Below are 21271 nucleotides of genomic sequence, written 5' to 3'. Positions count from 1 at the left end.
TGCACATCCACATTCCAAAGTTACAGTTTGAGGAAGCACTACTTTGTTTTCTTACATTTTATCAGAGGCAGAAACAAGATAAGCAAATCCTGGTAGTAAAAATGCGTTTTTAAGACAGAAGAGAGAGGAAATACTATGTTATGGTATACAGTGTTCAGTGTTTCAGTTTTTAATTTATTTAAGGGCCACTGGTGTTAACAGGGGATGCATCTCAGCAGTTCACATTGGCCTGTAAGAGTTCAGGATTTGGGATCTGTTCCTGCCTCTTTTTCTGACGTATTTCACTGTGATGAGAAACATACTTGTTTTTTTTTATTTTAAAAGCTCCTCCTTTGTTCAGTTAATAGTCTAGGGGAGTCTAATTAGTCTAAAAGCCTTTGACCAGGGATGTAATTCCTACAGGAAAAGCAGAAAATGGTAGACAGTATTCCAGTCTTGAAGAAACTAGATCGAATCCAGACCAGTCCATTTAAATGAAAGGGGCTGTGTCCTCCATCTTCATACTCATCTCTCAGAGAACCCAGCAGCTCTTTTGATCTTCCTGGTTGAGGCTGGTTGTTAGTTCCTCTCCTGGCAAAGACACAGCCTGCTCTTTATTGTTGGCAAATTGACAGCAGTGGTACTTGTACTCTGTGGTAATGGGAAATTGGGAATGTTGCTTGTAGGCCATAAATTGCTTCCCTGCAATCTTTGCCCCTATGGCAAAGGTGTACTTCTAATTCCTTTGTTCTGTCATTGCATCAGGGATCAATGGGCAAGATGACTGTAGGAGATGAGATTACCACCATCAACAGTATCCCAGTCAGTAAGATGACGTATGAGGAAATCTGCTTACTTATGCAGTGTCTTCCTACATCTGTAACCCTGGAGATCCAGAAAGCAGTATCAGGTGAGAAGAGAGTAATTTTGCTTTTGCACCATTTATTATGATTACCAGCCTGATCTTCTGCTTTCCTCCTTCCCACATTGATTTGGATTAAAAGCCCCTCATCACCAAACCAGGCTTCAGGGTACTCCCCGGTGCCATGATGAGGGGAGGAAACCGACACCTATGTTAAGTGTTCAGAGCTCCCATTTTCAGAATGTCCCTCCTGTTGGCCTGTGCTGAGGTCTGAGTCATTTTGTGCATACCTGGAGCTAACTTGGCAGCAGCCTTGTACTGACAGCCCACTTTTCTACTGTGCCTTTTCAGGAAGTACATTGACCCTTTATAATTACATCTGTCTGTTTTAAGATCGGAACAGCAAGCAGTGCTTTTGGGAGTGGACAGCTAGAAAATAAGATGCTTTTTTGTGTCGTGAAACCCAGGATAACCAGAATCTTATCAAAGTCCTTGTTTGCATGCATCTTATAAAAACTTCTGTTTTGAATTGAAGCACTTGATACCTCTTCGGTTTCTGCTCAGGGCTGATTTATGCTCCTGCAGCAATAAATGCTTCCCCACAGACTGTACAGATTTCATGGTGCGGAAGTGAATGTTTGAAAAAGAAAAGCACACTTTTCAAATTCAGGAAGAACATAATGTTTTGCTTTGTTCTGGTTTATGATCTTCTTCGTGTACCTATTAATGCCCATGAGCCTAAATTGCTTCCAAATGCTTCAGTTCAGTTGTTCTTTAAGGAATTTCTAGTTTAGCAGAGTGTCCTTTGCATATTTCCTTATTGCTTTGCCTCTTGCAGTCTACCAGCACTGGGGTAGGGGCATACTGGCACTTCTTTATCTGCTTTCCTTTTGCTCTGCCTTTCTGACAAAGAAGAGGATGTCTTCCTCTCTATTGACTCCAGGATGAGCTTGGAGCTTTATTAACACAGGTACATAAGATAAACAGTGTGGACAGACCTGCAGGCTCATTCAAGGATTAGAGAAACATGCAGTTGTGTTTGAATGAGCAGGATGGGATGCTGACTTTGTGAATGCATTCCTGCTTCTCCATGCACTTTCTGAGCCTCGTGTGGTAGTAACCAGTCTTGGGAAGGCAGCATAGATGTGGGCGCGTGTCCCAGAAGCAATGTAGGAAAGTGCAAGCAAATACTGGAGGTGAACTGGTGAAAATTAAGAAAATGGGGCAATGGGTAAACTGGTACGCATTGAAATGCAGCAGTGACAGGGAGCTTAATGTGTTGCCCAGGAGTGGGTAAAGCATATATTGTAAGTGTGGAAAGATCTGTGCCAGGAGTCTCACACATGCATTAAGCACACTGGCTTTGCAGCATCACCCATGCGTGTCACATTAAGCACCTTCAGGAGAGTCAGGAGGATCAGACTGAAGGTGTTCACGCCCTGTTTGTCACTGTTACCTGCTCACCTTTGGTTGCTATGGCAGGGCTTTGTATACTCTGTGCAACCAATCGAAGGCGTTTTCAATCAAACAAGCAGTGAGAAACAGCACTGCTCAGCCTGGCTTACTGCACACTGACGCCTTGGTAGCTGGCTGCTTGGCTGTTTAAATCTCAAAGATGAGAGTTAAACAGATTGTGACTGCTCAGCCTGGATGGGAGGGTTCTTCCTTCCTGATGCTACTGAAATACGCGGGGTTATGATAAATTGGAGTTGTTGTAAACATGATGGCAGAAGAGGAGGAGTACAAGGAAAAAGGAAAATATCTAGTCTGAGTACGTGGGTGTCTATTTTTATAATGAAATGCGGTGTTCTTTGATATCACTTCCTGCATCTGACAGAATTTTGCATTTCTTTTTTATTCTTCTTTTAAATCATGGTGCAGCTGTCAGCAGATTTACAAACCTCATCCTGTCCCCAGCAGTTGACACTCAAAATCAAGCTGATGTCAGCAGCATCCTCTCAGCTGAGGAAGAACTGAGTGCTGGGAAGCAAGAAGGAGCGGGTTTGAAAAACGCTGGTGGCAGCTGTGCAGTTGAGAGAATGACACTGCCACCTGATGCCATAACCAAAGATGTGCAGAGAGGTACCACAAAGAGCAGCCGTGCCGAGGATTGCATGCCTGTCACCGATATTGATGACTTGCTCAACCAAATGGGTGGTCCTGAAAGCAGAGCTTCGCGCACCCCATCACGAGCAGAGAGTCCCTTCCGAGATGAGTCCACCACAATGTGCTGCTGTGGGACCGATGAAGGCTGCCCTAGTTCTGAGCCACGTCAGGTGAAAGAGGAGCTGCTGGAGAAGACTACGAATTGCTCAGCAAATGCGCAAGGGGTGGTTCTGGGGCTGTCTGTGTTGGACTCTATTAACACGGGAAAACTTTTTACTGTGAATAAAAACTCTTTAAATAACTATTCTAGGAACTTCAGCAGTTTAAGTGAGGACGAGTTGCCTGCAACAAGCTGTCCAGAGGGTAAGAGAAGCGATGCGTTTCCAAAGTCTATGTATGCGGCTGCAGAAGATTCTCACTCAGATGCAGAGTCTGTCACAGAAACATTTGACAGTGCTAGTGACGTGTTGCTTGGGCCATGTGCTGCTGCTAATGCCCCATCAGTCTGTACTGTATTGGAGTCAGATGATGAGCAAATTGAGATTTGTTGCGTGAATGATGAGCTGCAAAAGCCTTCTCAGGAGCAGCATCTCACATCTGTGACAAGCTCATCCTCTCTGGCACCAGCACATTGCTATAGTGGCAAAGTTCTGCAAACTGAGGACTGTGCAAAGTGTGGGTCACTGGAGTCAAGCATCAGCAAACTGGGCTTGGAAGACTGCAGTGGTCCCAATTCATGTCCCTCGCAGTGTTCAGAAGTCTCCTCTGCTTCCCTGTGTTCTCCTTCCTCAGTCTTTCTGCCAGAAAAAAACATCCTAAAGAATTCAGTTGATGTCCCTGAAGTTTACATGTTCCGTAACAATGGTGCCTTAAGTGCAGAAGAACAAGTGGGTCTGGGGATCAGTAATGGACACATGAAATGCTGTGAGTCTGTTGAAGAGAAGGGGTCTTTGCACTGCAAAAAGACAGGCTTTTGCTCTGCTAGGAACGTCAGTGGCTTGGAGAACAACTTGCCCAAGAAAGAAGGATGTCATGATGAACAGAGATCCAAATCTGAAAGTGAAATGGTGGTTGATGACTGTAATCACACTGTTGCCTATTGCTTAGCAAAGAAAGAAACCAACAGTTTGTCCAGCTTGTCTAAAACAGACAGCAATCATGTGAACGCAGCATCAGCAAGAGCAATATCACTCAGGTCGCCATTTCCCTCCAGATCTAAAGATCCAAAGGCTAATACAACTCATGACTTGCCAGGGAAAAATGAGAAAGCTAACTCTGTGACTTCAGGAAGGACTTCAAATGGAAAAGTCCAAAGCTTGGGCACAAATCACTGCAAAGAAGCTGCAGTACCGCACAGCCCATCTTTGCAGAAAAAATCTTGTCAGGAGTCTAAAGGAATAGCACAAAAAAGTATAATGGAAACCCTTTTGAATAACCAGAAGGCCAAAGGAGGACCAAAGCTAAAAGGTTTCACTATCAAAAGCAAAGCAAAGGCAAATTCGGATTCTTCCAATGTTAATCTTACCAAAGTCAGTGGGGCTGATCAGAAAAGAACTTCTATTTCTCCACAGCTCTCTCCTAAACTTTTGGGAAAGAAAGCACTGTTGCCCCGTAACTCACCTACCAATCTAGATCTGAGCAAGAGTATTTCGGCAGCCTCAAAGACTCTGAAATCCGAGCTGGAAAGTAAACCATCTCTGGTCATTTCTGAAGATTCACTTCTGCCTTCCCTGAATGGCGCCAGCAGCCCAACAGCATGCGGTGAAATGAAATGTGGTGGCTGTGGGCAACTAACAGATCTGCAGCAAGCATGGGGAAAATCAAAAGAAAAGCAAGCTTCCATGCAGCCTGCAGTGTGTCAGGGTAAGACTGTTAAGGTGGATGACTTCAGAGCAAGAGATGGTCAATCCAAAGTTGCTTCATCCCCTCAAGGGACAACGAAAGTTGAATATATGACAGGGAGAACTGAGAATTCTGGAATGAACCTGAACACAATGAAGAGCATTTATAGTGCAGATGACATTAGGCAGTTGGATTTGCAAAATGCTGGAGCGTCTGCTGGAGGCTCTGCTTCATTGAGGTCTCCTGCAGTTCAGCTGGAGCAGCAAGAAGGGCAGGAGATTCAGCGCAGTTTCATTGAGGTGAAGCTTTCATCCTCCTCCTCCTCCTCTTCGTCATCTTCTGCCTCTTCCTCACCAGCCCCATTTTTGCAGCTGCCATTGCTGGAGAAAAATGAAGAGGTGAACACAGAGATGCATCAACTGACTGAAGAAATGGGGACCACAGAGTATTTCTCAAAAGTGGATATTGCCAGAGACAGAAATCTCTATGGCTTGTCAAAACCTGTGACAAGGACATACTCGATGCCAGCCCAGTTATCAGGTCACTTAAGGGAGAACTGCCATGCTGTGGAGCTTCATCCTGTGCAAGGTCCCCAGGGCCATTCTTCAGACAGAAAATGTCCCCAGGCAGTGATGGGTCCGTTGCAGATGGTGCATCTCAGCCTGCCAAATGGCCAGAGTGGGAAGGAGCAGGTATACAGCTCCAAAAGCTCTCAGAGGATGCATGAAACATCCCCCTCTGCCAGCGACATTACTTATTCTGCCACGGACAAACTGAGGAGTTTCAGGAGAAATTACTACTACTATGAGCTGAACTGGCCACACGAACCTACCTCATCCTTTTCTGTCAAACAAAGGATCAAATCCTTTGAAAACCTGGCGAATTTCGACCGACCCATCGTGAAGGCCATCGATATCCACTCAGCCACGCGGTCCCAACTTGGCAGGAGGTCGTGCAATGGGATGGCTGCTGCATCCAGCCCTGCTGACACACCACGGGCTTTGCGGCGCAGCTTGAGCTCCTATGGCAGCACACCGAGCCCAGCCGACACCGTGGCCAAGTCACCCATAAACACAGAGCCGACACATTCAGTGGAGGGTGTCATGAAGGAAGGAAAACCCCAAAGGAGTGAGGAGGGCAGCACTGGGGCAGACCAGCCCCCCTTTCCTCCCGTGGCCTCGCAGGTGCGGCGCAGCCGAGTTCTGGGCCGGCTGCCACTGTCCCGCTCCAGGCTGCGGGAGCTGCGGGCACTCAGCATGCCCGACCTGGACAAGCTTTGTGGTGAGGGCTTCTCAGGGCCACCCCAGCCTGCCTGCTTCAAAACAGAGCTGGAAATCACTCCCCGGAGATCTCTTGTCTTGCCAAGCCAGGGCAGCCCTATCAAGACAGGGGGGACAGGCAGTGGCAGCCCTCGGGACAGCAGCTCGGGGACCCCAGGGTCAGCCTCGGATGACGACGCACCCCACGGTGGCTCTCCAGATGCAGAGCACTTGGAAAACAGCTGGTCCCTCAGGTCAGTGTTTGCTGTTTCCATCAGCCGTCTTTTATTTCATGCCTGCAAGCCTCTCCTGACAAAAGCGCACTTCAGCTTTGGCTCTGACACCAATTTCTTTCTTGCTCTGCTGCATTTCAGAGCTGTAGCAGCGCTGCTTGGTTGCAGCCATGCTTTGGTATGGGATGGAATGCTTTATCCTGGCAGGGTTGAGCTCATTTCATGTGACCCTTCTAGCTGTTCTTTTGGTTGTTATTTGGCACGTTATGATGCAGCAGTCACTGCCTCCTGACCACCCTGGAGGGATGACAAGCAAGCTCGTTGCCTGCCCTCAAAAGTACGCAGGCTTCAGAAATAGCTGTCTGCCTGGTTTTGCTAATGTCTGTTGCTAAAATCATTGGGAAAACAGGTGGGGAGTCAAGTGGGGACTGATTGTCAGAGTTGTTGCAAGTTGTCTTCTTTCTGCTTTCTCATTCTCCCACCACACACCATTTCTTACCTGTGCCCAAGATTTTTCTACTTGCTGCTGAGCTGCCCCTTTGTTGCTTACCCCAATGCAAATTTTACTGTATACTTAAAATGTCTACATGGTCTAGAAATACACTTTTATTTCCTTTTTTTTTCCTCCTGTTCTTTTTAGCCTGGATCAACTGCTCATCTCAAACCTGGACCAACAAAAACTGCAGTCTGTTTTATCAGCTCTGGTGCCAAAATGTGATATTACTTCTATGCTCCAAGAAGTCAGAGCACAAGTGAAGGTAATTACCAGAAGATGAAGCTAAACTATTGGCACTATTTTTAGGGGTTTTCTTAATGGCAGATAAAAATCCAGAGTTCCTCCAGTCTTCCTGCAGTAGGTTATGGTTGATGATAGTTTTACTGCTGCTGGTTTTTGAATGCTTACGATAAACCCTTAATATATTTTGGTGGGTTCTGGATGAAAAAGGATCTTGTTTGTCCAGCGTGAAAGCAGCTAAGAACCACAGTAAGACCATTTTCAATGAGGAGGAATGGCTCCAGTCATTGTTAAAGCTGAGAACCTCCTTGGTTTGCCAATAATTGAATATCAGACTTTAACTTTCCACCAGACATCATGGTAAAGATCCACTTTACCCACCACACAGGGGAAACCGTGTTCCCCTCTGGAAGCAAACACTTTTTTTCAGAAGCCAAGATCACAGAAACTGGTGTCTTAGAGTGCCAGAAAGCATCTGGAGGAGGACTTGTAAGAGACCACTGTGCACGTTTTGCTCTTTTCTGTGGAGACGAATTGCACCAAGGTAACCTTCTTCATTATTTAAATGTATGAAGAAGGCCTCTGAAGTGAAATGCTTGCCAGGATGTCCTTTTCCCTCTTTGCAGTGTGTGTGTTTTTGGGATGTGTCCACATCCTTTTTGAATCAGAGCTGAAGTTGATAAAATAATGACAGCACTAGAGGGAAAACTGCCATCTGGTCTGCATAACTGCTGGCTGAGCTGCATTTAGAGTATTTCTCAGTCTTAACTCACAGAGTATAGGATGGGCTGAGGGGAACAGGACCTCCCCAAAATACCCATTTTTACCTCCTTCCAAGGACAGCATAACTAAAGCTTGCAAATCTCAAGAGCTTTGTGAGCCAAAACAGTTTGATAGGTTTACCAAAGAATTTAGGGTTGGATTGTACTTCTGGATGAAAGTAATTAAGTGTTCTTTAAAGTATTTTGTATGGAGTATTGGAGACATTATTTATTTATGCCACTACTCAAAATCTGAGAACTCAAATATTTATAAAACTAAATGCTCTTTGGAATGCACTCCTTGTCTGCATAGTTTCTTATCCATATTTGAGCCCAGTATGGCACACATGCTGGAAAATTTTATGCTAGTCAAATGGTGGGTTTAATTGTACAATAGGACAATTCTTGGTACTTATGCAATTGCTGAAAAATGAGGTGGACTGTCAGATTGAGAGGGAGCTTCTCCTGGAAGAGTTTGTCATTACCTTTTGCTCTGAACAGTTCTGAATTTACTCCCAGTGCTCGGTAAATGTTAATAATATATATTTTAAAAATCAGGTCTTTCAATCTGGTCATCCAATGAACAGGCTAAATGGAGAGGCTAAAGATTTAAGTTCTTTTATGTGACGTCGCTCATTTCAAGGAATTCTGAGGCAGTGACTTGCCTGCAGACTGCAGGAGCTGCTTTGTGTTGGCTTACCTCTCAGATGTCTGATCGTACTGATTATCGTACTGACTCTTCTCAAAGCCCCACACATCACTCTAGGTTTTGTGCTTCCACTGTGTGGCCAGGTAAAGGAATAGGTTGATGTGTGCCCAATTTCACACATGCTTGTGAGGACTCACTTTAGGGATGGAAAAGGAGAAATGGTGAATGTGTGGGAATGGGAAACCAGGGTTCAGTTAGTCTTGCTGACTGTCCTGAGGCATGTGGTCATCACACAACCCTGTAGCACTTCTGTAAGTGTAAGCAGATTCAGTTACAGTACAGGATAGGAATAGAGTAGAATAGTTTTAGTTGGAAGGGACCTACAGAGACTGAGTTCCAACTGTCAGACCACCACTTAAAGCATATAATTTAAGGGCATTATCCAAATGCTGTTTAAGCACATGCAAGCACGGGACATCAACCACCTCTCAGGAAGCCTGTTTCAGTATTTGACCACCCTCGTGATAAAGCAGGTTTTCCTAATATCCAGTTTGAACCTCCCCTGGAGCAGCTTTGTTGCCCTGCTCTACATGCTCTCAAGCATCTCGACATCCTTTTAAAACTCTGGAGCCCAGAACTGTGCTCAGTATTCCAGGAGAAGACACAGCATTGTGGGGGAGGGAAAGGGTAGGAAAGAAAGTGACCCCTTGAACGAAAATGCTTTAGTACTTAATGGTCAAAGATACAATTGTTTGTTACCCTCAGAGCACTTTGTTGAAAGAGGCTAAGCTAGATATTTGACTCGCTGTTCTATCCAGGCTAATGTAAAGCTGTTCTCGTTTGAGTATGGGTGAGGAAGGTCTTGACAGCTACGAAAGATTGTGGATTAATGTGTTCATCCCTGACTGCTCCTCTCCTCCCATGCCCTCATGGATCAGTGGTGTGAAGCAGGGTGACATCAATTTCTCCTGCGCTTTGCAGGAATGCCTCTAATGCAGAAAATCCTCCTTGACCATTATTTGACAAAGCATGCACATAGAGGCCAAGAATTCGTATTGTTTCACCGAGCAGCAGAAATAATCTGTTATTCCCTGTGCTTTCTGTGCTGAAATGGAAGGCCGGTTTCATGAGTTAAAATGTTGGATTTAGTGAGTTGAATATGTCGTTTAATGCTAAATAGATTAAGAAGTTTGTTTCTAATGATGTGCCATTAATTTTAGTGTTGGCAGCTTCTGGAAATGTTTAATGTTGGATAGGTTCCCAGGAAAAAGATGAGAGTCCTGCTTTCCACTCCCTGCTTCTGGTGCGCTGCCCCACAAGCAGTTACTCTCCCTTTCTCCATCAGATCTCCCCTCTAATGCAAAATGAAGCATCTGTAACAGTGTCTGGTTTTGTCCTAATAACCGTTCATAAAATGGCACCAGACTTGCTGGACAGAACTGCTTCTCTCTCACTGCAGAATCTGCATTTTGGCAGCAGCTCATCGCTTCAAAGAAATCAGCTTCACACCTTCATGCTGATCTGGAGCCAAGTTCAACCCTGGTACAAACCATTGCCAGTCCCTTTTCTATGCTCCTTTACACTACAGCACAGCTTAGTCCTGTTTGGGTCACTAATGGACACATTACTTCCATGTCAAAAGTGAAATAGCCATCCCGCTGAACCTTCCAAGCTGCAATTTGTAATCATTGCCCCTTGCAAGATTGCCCAGCACTGCTGAGAAGAGGATGATGCAGCTGCCATAACTGCATTCCAAGAGAATGGAGAAATAGGATAACAGAAATATTAGCAATATTATAGAAAATAGTGTTTGGTCCTGAAAGATGTATGGGAAGTATCCAGGTGTACCGCAAAACAACCAGCAAAGCAAAACTGAGCCTATAAGCTAGGCTGCCCGAAGTGTAGTACCCTTCTATGACTCTAATTTTGACTTTGTGTTCTAACCTCTGACTGACTGAAGAAATCTGTGCGCTCACCTGAGCTTTGGTACAGAGCTGCTGCTCATCTGTAGCAGAAGCAGAAATATATTTAATGTCTCAGCTTGAATTTCTTGAGGTGCTTTTTTTTTTCCACTTGCCGTAATCTGAGAGTACTGGAAGTTTGTGATTTGTGCAGGAATGTGGTCTTGATCTCTGCTTTTGTTTTTCTCCTTGTTCCCTTACCACTCTGCCCCCATTTTCCTGCCAGAGCAAAGAAGATACTTATTTTGTAGTCCTGAGCAAAGAAGAAGGAGCTGGCCTGGGATTTAGTGTTGCTGGAGGAATAGATCTGGAACAGAAATCAGTCACAGTAAGTGATGACTGCAAATCATCTTTTTGCAGAGCTCTCTTTAAAGCATGCTGGTGATTAGATCAAGTGCTCACTTATCAAGACTCACTGCAAGTCTTAAAACAGTGTCTCTCAGAGGCAGCTGCATGCTGTCTGCTGCTGAAATCGAAGGGAGTGTCTGGGTACCGTCATTTTCATTACTGGAGATGGATGCCAATTATGTTTTCAGTCTTTAAAAGCGTAACTGCTGTGTTACTGGGTAGTCTGGATCCTATGCGTATAAGTAAAATTTTGCATGCCTACAGCTTTTTAGAAGAAATCTTTATTTCCAGCCTTTGAAAGGAAATTCTGTGCAGCAAAATTGTTGAAGTTTTTAGCAAATCTTGAGAGCGACTGTTTCAGACCTGAGAACATTCTGGATTTCACTTCACTGATTCGTTTTACTGTTAGTAAAAGCTGTTGGATGTCAGTAAGTGAGGGGCTTGGGGCTTTTTTCCCTTTCTTCTTTTTTTTTAATTTAAAAGCATCTCACACAGCATTATGAACCAAGGATGTTGTGTGACATTGAGCAGTTTTAAAGCAAAAGATGTTAAAAAGTCGAAATACTGTTCAGGAAGAGCTCAGCAGGACAGAAAAGTCCCAAATGACAATCTCCTGTGTGACAATTTATTTGCACGGGATGTGCTTTTAAGTTCTGCCCTGCAAGAGAGGAATCTGCTAAGGGCTGAGATTAGAAGAAGGGTATGTCCTCATCTTTGGAGGGTGCAGGAACTCATGTAGGAGTGTTTTGGTGCTTGCTCTATGACCAGTATAAATAAATGTATTTTACATTAAGCAGCCTCTGGATTAGAACATGGTCACAGTTTAGGGACAAGGCTCCACTTCTCTGGCTACCAAGATTGAGTTCCATGTCTCTGAGTGCTGAGCTGCTCAGATAGGCTGTTCTGCCCACACTTGGGTGTAGAAATTGAAAAGCCTAATGAGTTTCAAGGTACCTCAGTAGTCTGGGCATGTGTGGGAATGCAGCAGGTGCTTTGGGCATGACCTCCATATTCCAATTACCACCTGCATTTGAATATCTACATTTGTCATTGAAGAAGTGATTCCAGCTCTGGATGCTTCCTTGGGCTGTCTGGAAAACTCTCTTCCTAAACCTGGTTGCAGCAGATGCTTCCCTGAGCAGGAGGGAGTCAGAGTCCAAAGGCTTCTGACTCTTGATGTTGCTTTGGAGAAAGCTGAGAAATTCCTACAGAACATGCTGTGCAGAATGGTGTCCACAGATGTGCTGCCTTGAGCCTTTGTCAAGTGGGCCAAGAACTGTATTGTGTGGGAAATGGTGCTCTGGCTGATAAATTACAGTGCTTGGTAGGCAAGTCTTTAAATTAAACAAGTCGTGACTGTTGTAGTCAGTCCCTTTCTGTCAATGGCACCCATATAAATCTCAGCTGCAGTCACTGCAGTTTATTCTTATTTAATTGACTCTGAATAGAGTATTTTATGTCCTCTAGAAAAGACGTGTTTTGAGCCATTAAATCGTCCTTTTGCATCCACTCATGTGGTACTTGATCAGACAAATAAAGAGAAGCGATTAAATATTGTATAGCAGCAGTAAGTCAGAGCCCTTTTGTGCACAGATGCTGTGCATCACTTTAAAGGCTATTTGAAAACTGCTCTGGATTCCAGTCACTGGGAATTTGGGGAGTGGGTGTAACACAGTGCAGTGCTGTTCTCAGTGAGTTTGCTGTAATGTGGGTGTCTAGGTCACCTGTGGATCATCCAAAACTAGTGTTAGTTTGAAATTATTTGAAGTTCCTGTTCATTGAAGGGATTTGAGAAAGCTAATGAAAGCATTTAAGTGCTTTGTGACACTGCGTTCCCTAACTGGTTTTGGTTGTCTTTGACACAGAACTGACAGTGTAGTAGTAGCACACATTCTACCCCATCCCAAACTGCAGTTCTTGTCCAGTCACGTAGGCTTTGTATTTGAAGCTGATGATAAGAGCAAGTGTTGTATGCCTGATACCCGGGCAGTGGGCAGAGGCTGTGAACTTTGATACTAAGGGTCTCTGTGTTCACTACGTGTGCTTATGAGCTGAACGTGTCCCTAAGGTAAACTTTTTCTTGTAGGTGCACAGAGTGTTTTCCAAGGGAGTGGCATCTCAAGAAGGGACTATCCAGCGAGGAGATCTTGTCCTGTCAATCAATGGCAAGTCTCTTGCAAACTCAGTCCATGGCGATGTCCTGAATGCACTCCATCAGGCAAGACTGCACAAGTATGCGGTCATCGTCATCCAGAAGGAAAAAGACAAAGCAAACAATTCCTCCAGACTTGAGATATCAGCTACTGGCAGAAAATGTGTGGGGTCTGGAAAGGATGTTTCCATGGAAATAGGAACAGGTATGATCTTTGTCCAAGAGCACTTGGAAGGATTCCTTTGCAGAGCAGACTGAAGGGGAAAACGTCCATGTGTTTTAGATTAAAGGAGTCCGTGCCTTATGTAATTGAAGGGAGCAAATGAAATTACTTTCAAATTTTGTTTGTTCTGTTTGGAGCCCAAATGCAGATTTCTTTTTTGGTTGATGTTGTTTTATTTTTGTTTGAAATATCACAACTAGACAGGAACTTAGGCAGATATCTAGAACCTAATCCAGTTTCAGTTACAGTTAGTCATTCTATATTTCTCCTGATCCGCAATAAACTCCTTTAAAGAGGTAACACCGGTTAAAGCAAGAAAACAAACAGCGACAAAAAAAAGCAGCCCAACAAATGAAATCACAAGCTCTGCAGTTTGCTGTCCATGGAGACCAACTTTTACCTTGCTCTGTACTTGCAGATTTTATACTAATTTTTCTAAAAAGAGAAAAAAATGATTTTGGTGTTAGAATAAATGGGTGAAAGGAGCAAAGTCAGTTTCAAAGCCATCCCATAGGAAACGGGGAGTCAGTGTTTTAAGCAGCTCTCAGTGACAGTACGAATCCTGCTTGGGAACGAGGCAACAATTCTGTGCATTTGAGAGATCCATTCAAAGTACCCCAGAGTTTTGCAGAATTAAGGCACAGAAGCTTTGTACTGTCTGAGCATATACTGCTACCTCAGGAGCACAGGGCTGACCTGCTCCCATCCCTCAGCAGTGCACTGGATGGAATGGGCAGTGGTTATTGCTGACAGCCCCAGTGACGCAGCTTCTCCTTTCCCCTTGGGTCGTACCAGGCATACAGCTCAGCGTACCCTGAAGGCAGTAAAGGAGCTGCTTCTCACCCATTTTGAACCTATTTTCACAGAATTACAGAAAGGTTGGTAGGGACCTCCAGAGATCACCAAGTCCACCCTCCCTGCCAAAGCAGGTTCCCTACAGCAGGTCGCACAGGACCAGATGGGTCTTGAATATCTCCAGAGAAGGAGACTCCACAACCCCCCTGGGCAGCCTGTTCCAGTGCTCCCTCACCCTCACCGTGATCTTTAGAGGATTTTTTTGTTGGCTTTTGTGTTGGCTTTATTTTTTTTTTCTCTAGCAGTTTTTATTGCCTTACATTTTCACTGGATTTTGTGGTACAGCTTTTTAACACAGATTAAGGAAACAGGGAATGCTCTGTAGATGAATCAGCCTTTCAGTGACTGCTCCCGTGGATGCACTGTGTTTAACGACTTCAGAGTCCCTTGTCTGCTTAGCGGCACATGCGGAGCGTGGCGTGCCGGCGCTAGGTGGCAACGTTCTCTCACAAACAGTGTTGGATTATTAAGATTGTGTCTCCATCCTGTGAGGCAAGGCTCATCTCCAGATGTTTCAGATAACATTTGGAGTTGTTTGAGGTAACCATAACAGTCATTTGTGATGCTGCAGCCTGCAGGGTTTTTATATTCACACAGGGCAAAGAGGGTTCTGCTTTCCAAAACTGCAGACTTATTCCCTTCCAAGCAAAATCATAACTTATGTCTATTACAGTGTGACTGCATCCTAAAAGTGTCTGAGATGTAGGAAGCAGCTTACACCTATTGATAGTTACAGTTATTTCCGTAGATAGGAGAAACAAGTATTCTCACTACGGAGTGCAAACAGACTCTCTCTTAGGAGGATGGCACGTATGTCTTTTTAATGTAACGTCCTGTTTCTTGCTGTTATTTAAAAAGGTGCAATTCTTTGGATAATGAACAGGAAACAAAATAAAGTGTTCTCCAAAGGACTTGCACAGTTTTGTTCAGTTCTTTTGTTGACATTTAAAATCTTCATGTAGTTCAGCTTCGGTTTTACCCACAGGAATGAATGCCTTGATGGATTTCTGTTGCCTGTGCATTGTGGAAGTGTCTGTGCACATAATGTGTTCTGTGCTGTCCGTCCTTCATGGCAGCAGTGATACACATACACTGCTGAGAAGCAAGGTGGCAACATGTAGTTTCATTACGGACTGAGCTCTGAGTGACTTTGTCACCGCAGCAAAAACAAACCCAACCTGCAATGTACTGTTAAATGCATAACAAGATGCTGTGTGTATTCTGTTGCAGACCCAAACCTGGACATGAATGATGTCATCTGTGTTGAATTATTGAAAACCTCTGCCGGCTTGGGCTTCAGTCTCGATGGTGGAAAAGCTTCTATTGCTGGAGACAGGCCCTTGCTTGTAAAAAGAATATTTAAAGGTACTGCAAACATGAAAATACAGCAGATCTTAACCCAGTTTTCCTTTCCTCTTATTTATTTATTTTTTAAACAAGCATGTTTCTTGTGTCCTCTTGATTATTACCACTTAGTAACCAAAGCAGTCATTAGAAAAAAAAATACCCTTGAGAATGTCTGGAGATCGCATCTGCTACGAAGTGCTTGTTCAGCAATCTGATTTACTTATTATGACGCAGTTGCTTCCGAGACTTGTCCGCTATTGTAAGCATTAAATTACAGCGGCATTATTGTTCGTAATGGTTTGAACAGCTCAAACCTAATGAGGCTGAGGCTGTTCAGCATTTGTACAGGGTTTAATTTCCAGTGATACATTCCTTCACCAAGGAAAAAAGATGAAAGTGGTGTTTCCCGAATTGTTTATCAGTTTTCATGCACGTTTGTTTTTTCTTCTTTCAAAATTGATTCTGAGAGTGAAGGCCATGATTAATTTTCAAGGTCATTAATATATATATGCAGATACAGTTCTTTTTCTCTTCCTGCTTGATTGTGGTCAGTGTTGCAAGTTGAACTATCATCATAGAAAACTTACTGATAGATTGCAAGAGCTGGCCTGAGCTTAAGTGACAAGTATGGAAGTTACCACTGCTAGAAGAATGTCTTAGTTGCTGTTTGTCACAGTGGGAAGCAGTTTTTTATTTGACTTTGTTCCTGTTTTGCTTGTAGGTGGTGCTGCAGAGCAAGCTGGAAACATAGAATCTGGAGATGAGATTCTTGCTGTCAGTGGAAAATCATTACTCGGCCTCATGCATTATGACGCCTGGAACATTATTAAATCTGTGCCAGAGGGCCCTGTTCAGTTACTCATCAGGAAACACAGGACTTCAGTATGATGGAAGTGCTTCATCTAATCACACTTGCTAAGACAAAACATTTAATACTGGCTAGAAGCTGTCTTTGTTTCTAATGCCACAGAAGTGTCTTAATGCTTTACAAAGAGGTGCTAAGAGCCGTGGAGAACCACTGAGCAACAGTGTGATGAACGACTAAAATCTTGCTTGGTTATCAAGAATGAAGGAAACCAAACACTAGAGACTTTTTTTTTTTTTGTACTATGTGGCAGTTTTAGTGGAACTTCAAGACCTTTACTGAGTTTGGTTTAAAGTATTTTGACTGAGATAAATAACATTGTGCCTGTCCCTCATATTTTTGGTATCTGCAGAGCATTGGGAGTACAACTTGTCAATTGCCATCCTGTTGACAAGGGTGTGTACTTAGACTGTACTGTATTGCTTAGCTATAATCTGACTTCAGGACACTTACTTAGGGTCTGGTCCTTATTTGTTATAATAAGAGAATGTCTGGAACAATCTCACTCTATTCTTCTAAGTGCAGTTTTGCTTAAAGTGCATGACAAAAGAGACGTAATTTTTGCACAACTTTTATGCCTAAAGTAAGCATTTTATTGCAAAGGTGAAGAATCCTCTAAAAACTGATGAATTAACTCAGCACCTACCACAGCTGAATCTGCCTTTAGGGGCAACTTGTGTACAAAAGCACTCGGCAATAATGCAGCAGAAATCTGTAAGACCAAATATTAGGCGACTGTCCACCGAGCTGTAGGCTGAGTAGTTGGTTTTTGGGAGTGATAAAAACTGGGGATTGAATTTTCAAATTTAGGCTTCTAACATTAGACACCTTTAAATACACATATATTTTTAAAAGAAGGGCAGTTTCCAAGTGTTGAGCACTTGCAGATCCCACAGACTTCAGTGATCGCTAAGTACGTCTGAAAGCCAGGCTGCTTTTATTTGGCTGCAAGAGGCTGAAGGTTGCCCGGCTTGAAATACTCAAGCTGGAAAACGGTGGTCTAAGGATGTGGATTATAACAGATTAAATCTGAACTGGCCATATTTATGGTGGCTATTAATTGTTGGGTCTTTATAATTATTTTTTCCTTTACTGTCCAGTATTTATTTGTTTTTTCCTTGTGTAGGAGTGGGTGATTATGTGTGTGCAAAGCGTCAGCGCTTCTGGCTGCATCAGGAATGGGCTGATGCTGAGGGTTTTGGATGGTGAGACTGAGAACTGTTTGCTTGGGTGGAAGAAGCTATGCTGTAGATAGAGAGAACTGTGAGGGCTGCAGTGCTACAGGTGCTCGAGTTGGGATTTTCTCACCTCTGCTCCTGGTAGAGGTATCGGTAGTGGGCCATGCTGCTGAGTGTTATTTATAGTCTGTTCTACGGGGAGGAGAATGTATGAGTGCGAGAGATTAGACTGTGCTATTTCTCTTCCTATGTCTGGGATGGCTAAACAACATAAAAGAGATAGAGGAGGAAATGGGCCAGCGTCCTTATCAGCTGAGAACAAGTTGTTTGTTCCAGAGTGCTCAGGTTGTTTGTCGTGTTGGGCTGGAGCCCCGCTCGTAGCCAACAAGCCCAGGGTGAGGAGCTCTCAGCCTGGAGCTGGTCCAAATCTGAAGTGCTGTCTGCTGTTATAGTAAGGCAAGGCACTGGGTAGCTGTTGTAAGAAGGCCTGGGCTCCTCACTTGGCTGTACCCCAAGATCATGCTATCGTTTACTTTGTGCATGTCTATATTCAAGGTGCTTGGATCAGTTGCTTCTAAGATGGTGGACCCTTGGTTTGGTTCATTACTGTGGCAGCTGCGTTAGTCAGCAACTCATGGTAGGCAGAATAAAATTGAGTTCTGTGGGGCAGCCAGAGACCAAGTGAGTAGGAAAGCTGTGCAATGCTTGCCTATGAACAAACATTTAAATCTCTTTCGGTGACATGTATTAGCACAAGAATCAAGGAAGAGGTGCAACTTTCGGTTACATGAAAGGCAATACTGTCCACAGTCCTACAGCTGCTTAGTCAGCAGGATTTCTGTGGAACGCATTCAGGGTCAGTGAGGTGGATTTTGGTCTCCTGTGACCCCAAAGCTCAGCCCCTCTGCTGAGACCACATCCCACCTTTGGTCCCATCCTTGTGGGGGAGGCTTTGGGAGGGCGCAGTGCTTGAGGTCAGCCTCACACTGGGGCAGCAGGCCTGGGCCAGGATAAAAGAGGTTAGCTTTGCGTCTTCCCTGAAAAATCAGGGAGAAGACATTTGGCAGTGATGATTAAATGGGTAGGCCTTGTTCAGGAGTGACCAAAATCTGATTGTAAAAGCGTGTATAGTAGATACGTAAAATGCATGTGGAATTTAATGCAGCGTAGTAAATATGTACCTGTATATGTATAACACGTTCAAGTGCAGTACTGACTTTTTTGCTACTTTAATGTGCTAAATCATAAATAAGTTTTAGGAAACGATGGGGATATTTTTTAGTTGAGAATTTTTGAGGTCACGGTGCCAGGAGGACGTATGGCCCTCTCCCAATCCACCATGAACTCAAAGATGAAGTCTTTGTTTTGTAAAGCAAACTTAATTTGAGATGTCTTAAAATGATACGTGGTGAATATTTCCAGACACTAACTTGCAGATACTGTTCTTTGTGAGTGATTTAGGAGGCTTTTGATTTTCAGTAGCTGAATACAGTTCGGTATTCTATTTTACATGCATGTAGATATGTGTTGGATGAGTAACAGCAAGACGAGGCGGGGAGTTCTGTGTGTAATTCAGTAGTGGGGATAATTTAAAGATAGGTTTAACATTTTAAGTCTGATACTTAGGTAGGATTATTTACCTCTCTAATAACTTTGCGGCAAGAAAAAGAATAGTGTTTAACCCTCACTGTTTCTGTTCCTGAAAAAAACAACAGCTTTTTTTTTTTCTTTTTTTCTTTTTATTGTGAAGGAACAGGAAACGCTTTGACCAGTGCTCCTGGTGTTCATATGGTGACAGTGGCATTTCCTGATGTTTCTATTGGGGTAACACACTCCATGAAAGCCCCAGGATTTACAGAGTGTTGGCCTGATCTATTTCAGACAGGATGGGTGAAGCAAAGAGATGCAGTGTACCACTGGTTGTGCATCTGGCAAGGTAGCTTACTTTTCTGAGGGCCTGGTCACAGGAGAATGACACAGGAAGTTGTGTTAATTCATCAGTATTCAGTAAGTTCACAGGCATTCTGACCTCGCTGTTTGCATGTCAGACCCACGGTGATTCTTTGCCACACCGAAGGGCTGACCAAGCTCTAGGAGAGCAGCGACTCTCCAAAGACTCACAGCTGCATTTTCTTAGACCAAAAATCAGGATGAAATGATGCAGTTGGTCCACTGCTTTTCAGTGGGGACCTGAAGATGTGCCAGATAAGGTGAATCTGCTTCCAGATAGAGGTGCAGTGGGAGGCTTTGCTGCTCCCTAGGCTTGGAGCATGTGCTTGTTATGAGAATAGACTCTGGTGTGGTACAGCAGTGGCATCTTCTGCAGGCTTTTGTATGTGGGAGCTCTTCCCAGCTTCTTTGGGGATTACAACAAAAACCAAAACAACATAAAAAACCACAAAACAAACTGTGAGGTCAGACCTAAGTTAGAGAGGGAACAATATCTGATCATTTTCTTGCTTAAAAAAGTAATTGAGAGCAGTTAAGTGTTAAGAAACTGTTGAGTGATTCAGGTTTTCTGTTGACCCTCACTTAAAATTAACCCTTATAAATGTTCTGCGGTGGTTCTTGTGAAAATCTGAAGGAACCATTCCCATGTGGGAATGTTCACCTGCTTCTGCGTTTAGGGTTTGTAAATGTACATGTGGAAATACCGATGAGGAGTAGGCTAGATCATGTGAGAAATAGGGATCCCACTCTAGGTTAGGTTTTGTGTATTAGGCTGACACACTTCTTGTATGATACTGTATATTTACACCTTTATTTATATGAATAAAACTTCTTCTAATGAAAACTGTTTTAAATGCCTTGTATATTATAAACAGCGAGTGCAATAACATGAAATAGATTGTACATTTTCCAATTTGCTGTCTCTGTTATGTAAATCTGTGTCGCCATGAACTGTTTTGTTCGGGTTTTTTAGTGATTTTGAAAATAAATGGTATCCTTAGTACTCCTCTAGATACTTATTTCTGTCACACTGAGGTCTGGCTGGTCCATGGCTGGAGCTGGCCTTGCAGAGAGGAGGCTGTACTGAGGACAGAGGCCATGCAGTAATACTGCTAAGATGTGCATCGAAGCCAGAAGTGAAATACTGCCCTCCAAGAACAGTCATTCAGAGCAAGCAGGATAAAAGCACTTAAGAAATGTTAACAGGTGCTTGGGACCTGCTTTGGTGTCTCAGAAGATGTGGTGGTGTGGCTTTTTTTGTTGTTGTTTTGTTTGTTTGTTTGTTTTTTCTCCTTACCCATTTGCAAGGAGAATGAAATGGCAAAGTGGGAATGAGCAGTTGCCATTATGAGCAGCAATTTCTCGGATTCCTGACCAGCAACTGAGCTGTGAGGAAACAGGTTGTATGTACAGGAAGTATTTGTATACAGCCAGTCCTAGCTTTGTATTTGTTGTCTTCAGCCTTCCCAGGGGGTATGCTGCCCTCCAAAACACCACTGTAATGGAGGTGCGGCCTGCGCTGGTTGTTATCTTGGTGGTGATGGAGTCAGGCTGCAGCACTCACAGCAGGAGGCAGAGTCCAAGAGCTCCCAATGGGGAAAGCTGTTGGCATTCACCCTTTGAAGTTGTTGCACTGTGACTGGAAGCCAGCCTGCCACCCAGTTAGGCGAGTTGGCCTGGAAAGCACAGTGCAGATGTTCTCCCCGGGAGCTGCTCTGACACGGGAAATGCCGGAGGCTCCCAAAAGCAGCACTGCCTGCGAGTGCCCGGACATGTCAGCTAATCACTGCGAGGCAGGCAGAGCGGGGGAAGGAACTGGTGTGTTAAGCATTTATATCCTCACAAGCCTGAATGTCAGTGTGCATTGCTCTGCGTCTGAGTGCTGGGTTGGGTGCTCGCAGCAGCTGCATGGGTGGAAACTCCCAGCCTCTGCCCTGCCTTCTCGCTCGCGTGCCTCTGCTCAGT

General features: G+C 44.0%; 1 protein-coding gene across 8 annotated transcripts in view; it reads left to right on the top strand.

The window, feature by feature from the left end:
• Window positions 1–20263, top strand: part of PDZD2 (PDZ domain containing 2) — a 192568-nt gene extending 172305 nt beyond the window's left edge. For all 8 annotated transcript variants that reach the window (XM_072359493.1, XM_072359491.1, XM_072359489.1 and 5 more), the window contains 7 exons: window positions 745–889; window positions 2723–6302; window positions 6922–7039; window positions 10615–10716; window positions 12823–13093; window positions 15197–15331; window positions 16035–20263. In XM_072359493.1, the coding sequence (XP_072215594.1) occupies window positions 745–889; window positions 2723–6302; window positions 6922–7039; window positions 10615–10716; window positions 12823–13093; window positions 15197–15331; window positions 16035–16201 (4518 nt within the window). In that variant the 3' untranslated portion in view covers window positions 16202–20263. The remainder of the gene's footprint in view (window positions 1–744; window positions 890–2722; window positions 6303–6921; window positions 7040–10614; window positions 10717–12822; window positions 13094–15196; window positions 15332–16034) is intronic.
• The last annotated feature ends 1008 nt before the right edge of the window (window positions 20264–21271 follow it).

This window comes from Excalfactoria chinensis, chromosome Z, assembly GCF_039878825.1.
Source record: "Excalfactoria chinensis isolate bCotChi1 chromosome Z, bCotChi1.hap2, whole genome shotgun sequence".
NCBI lineage: Eukaryota > Metazoa > Chordata > Aves > Galliformes > Phasianidae > Excalfactoria > Excalfactoria chinensis.
The sequence above is the reverse complement of the archived record's forward strand: the minus strand, read 5'-3'. Positions and strand labels throughout refer to the sequence as shown.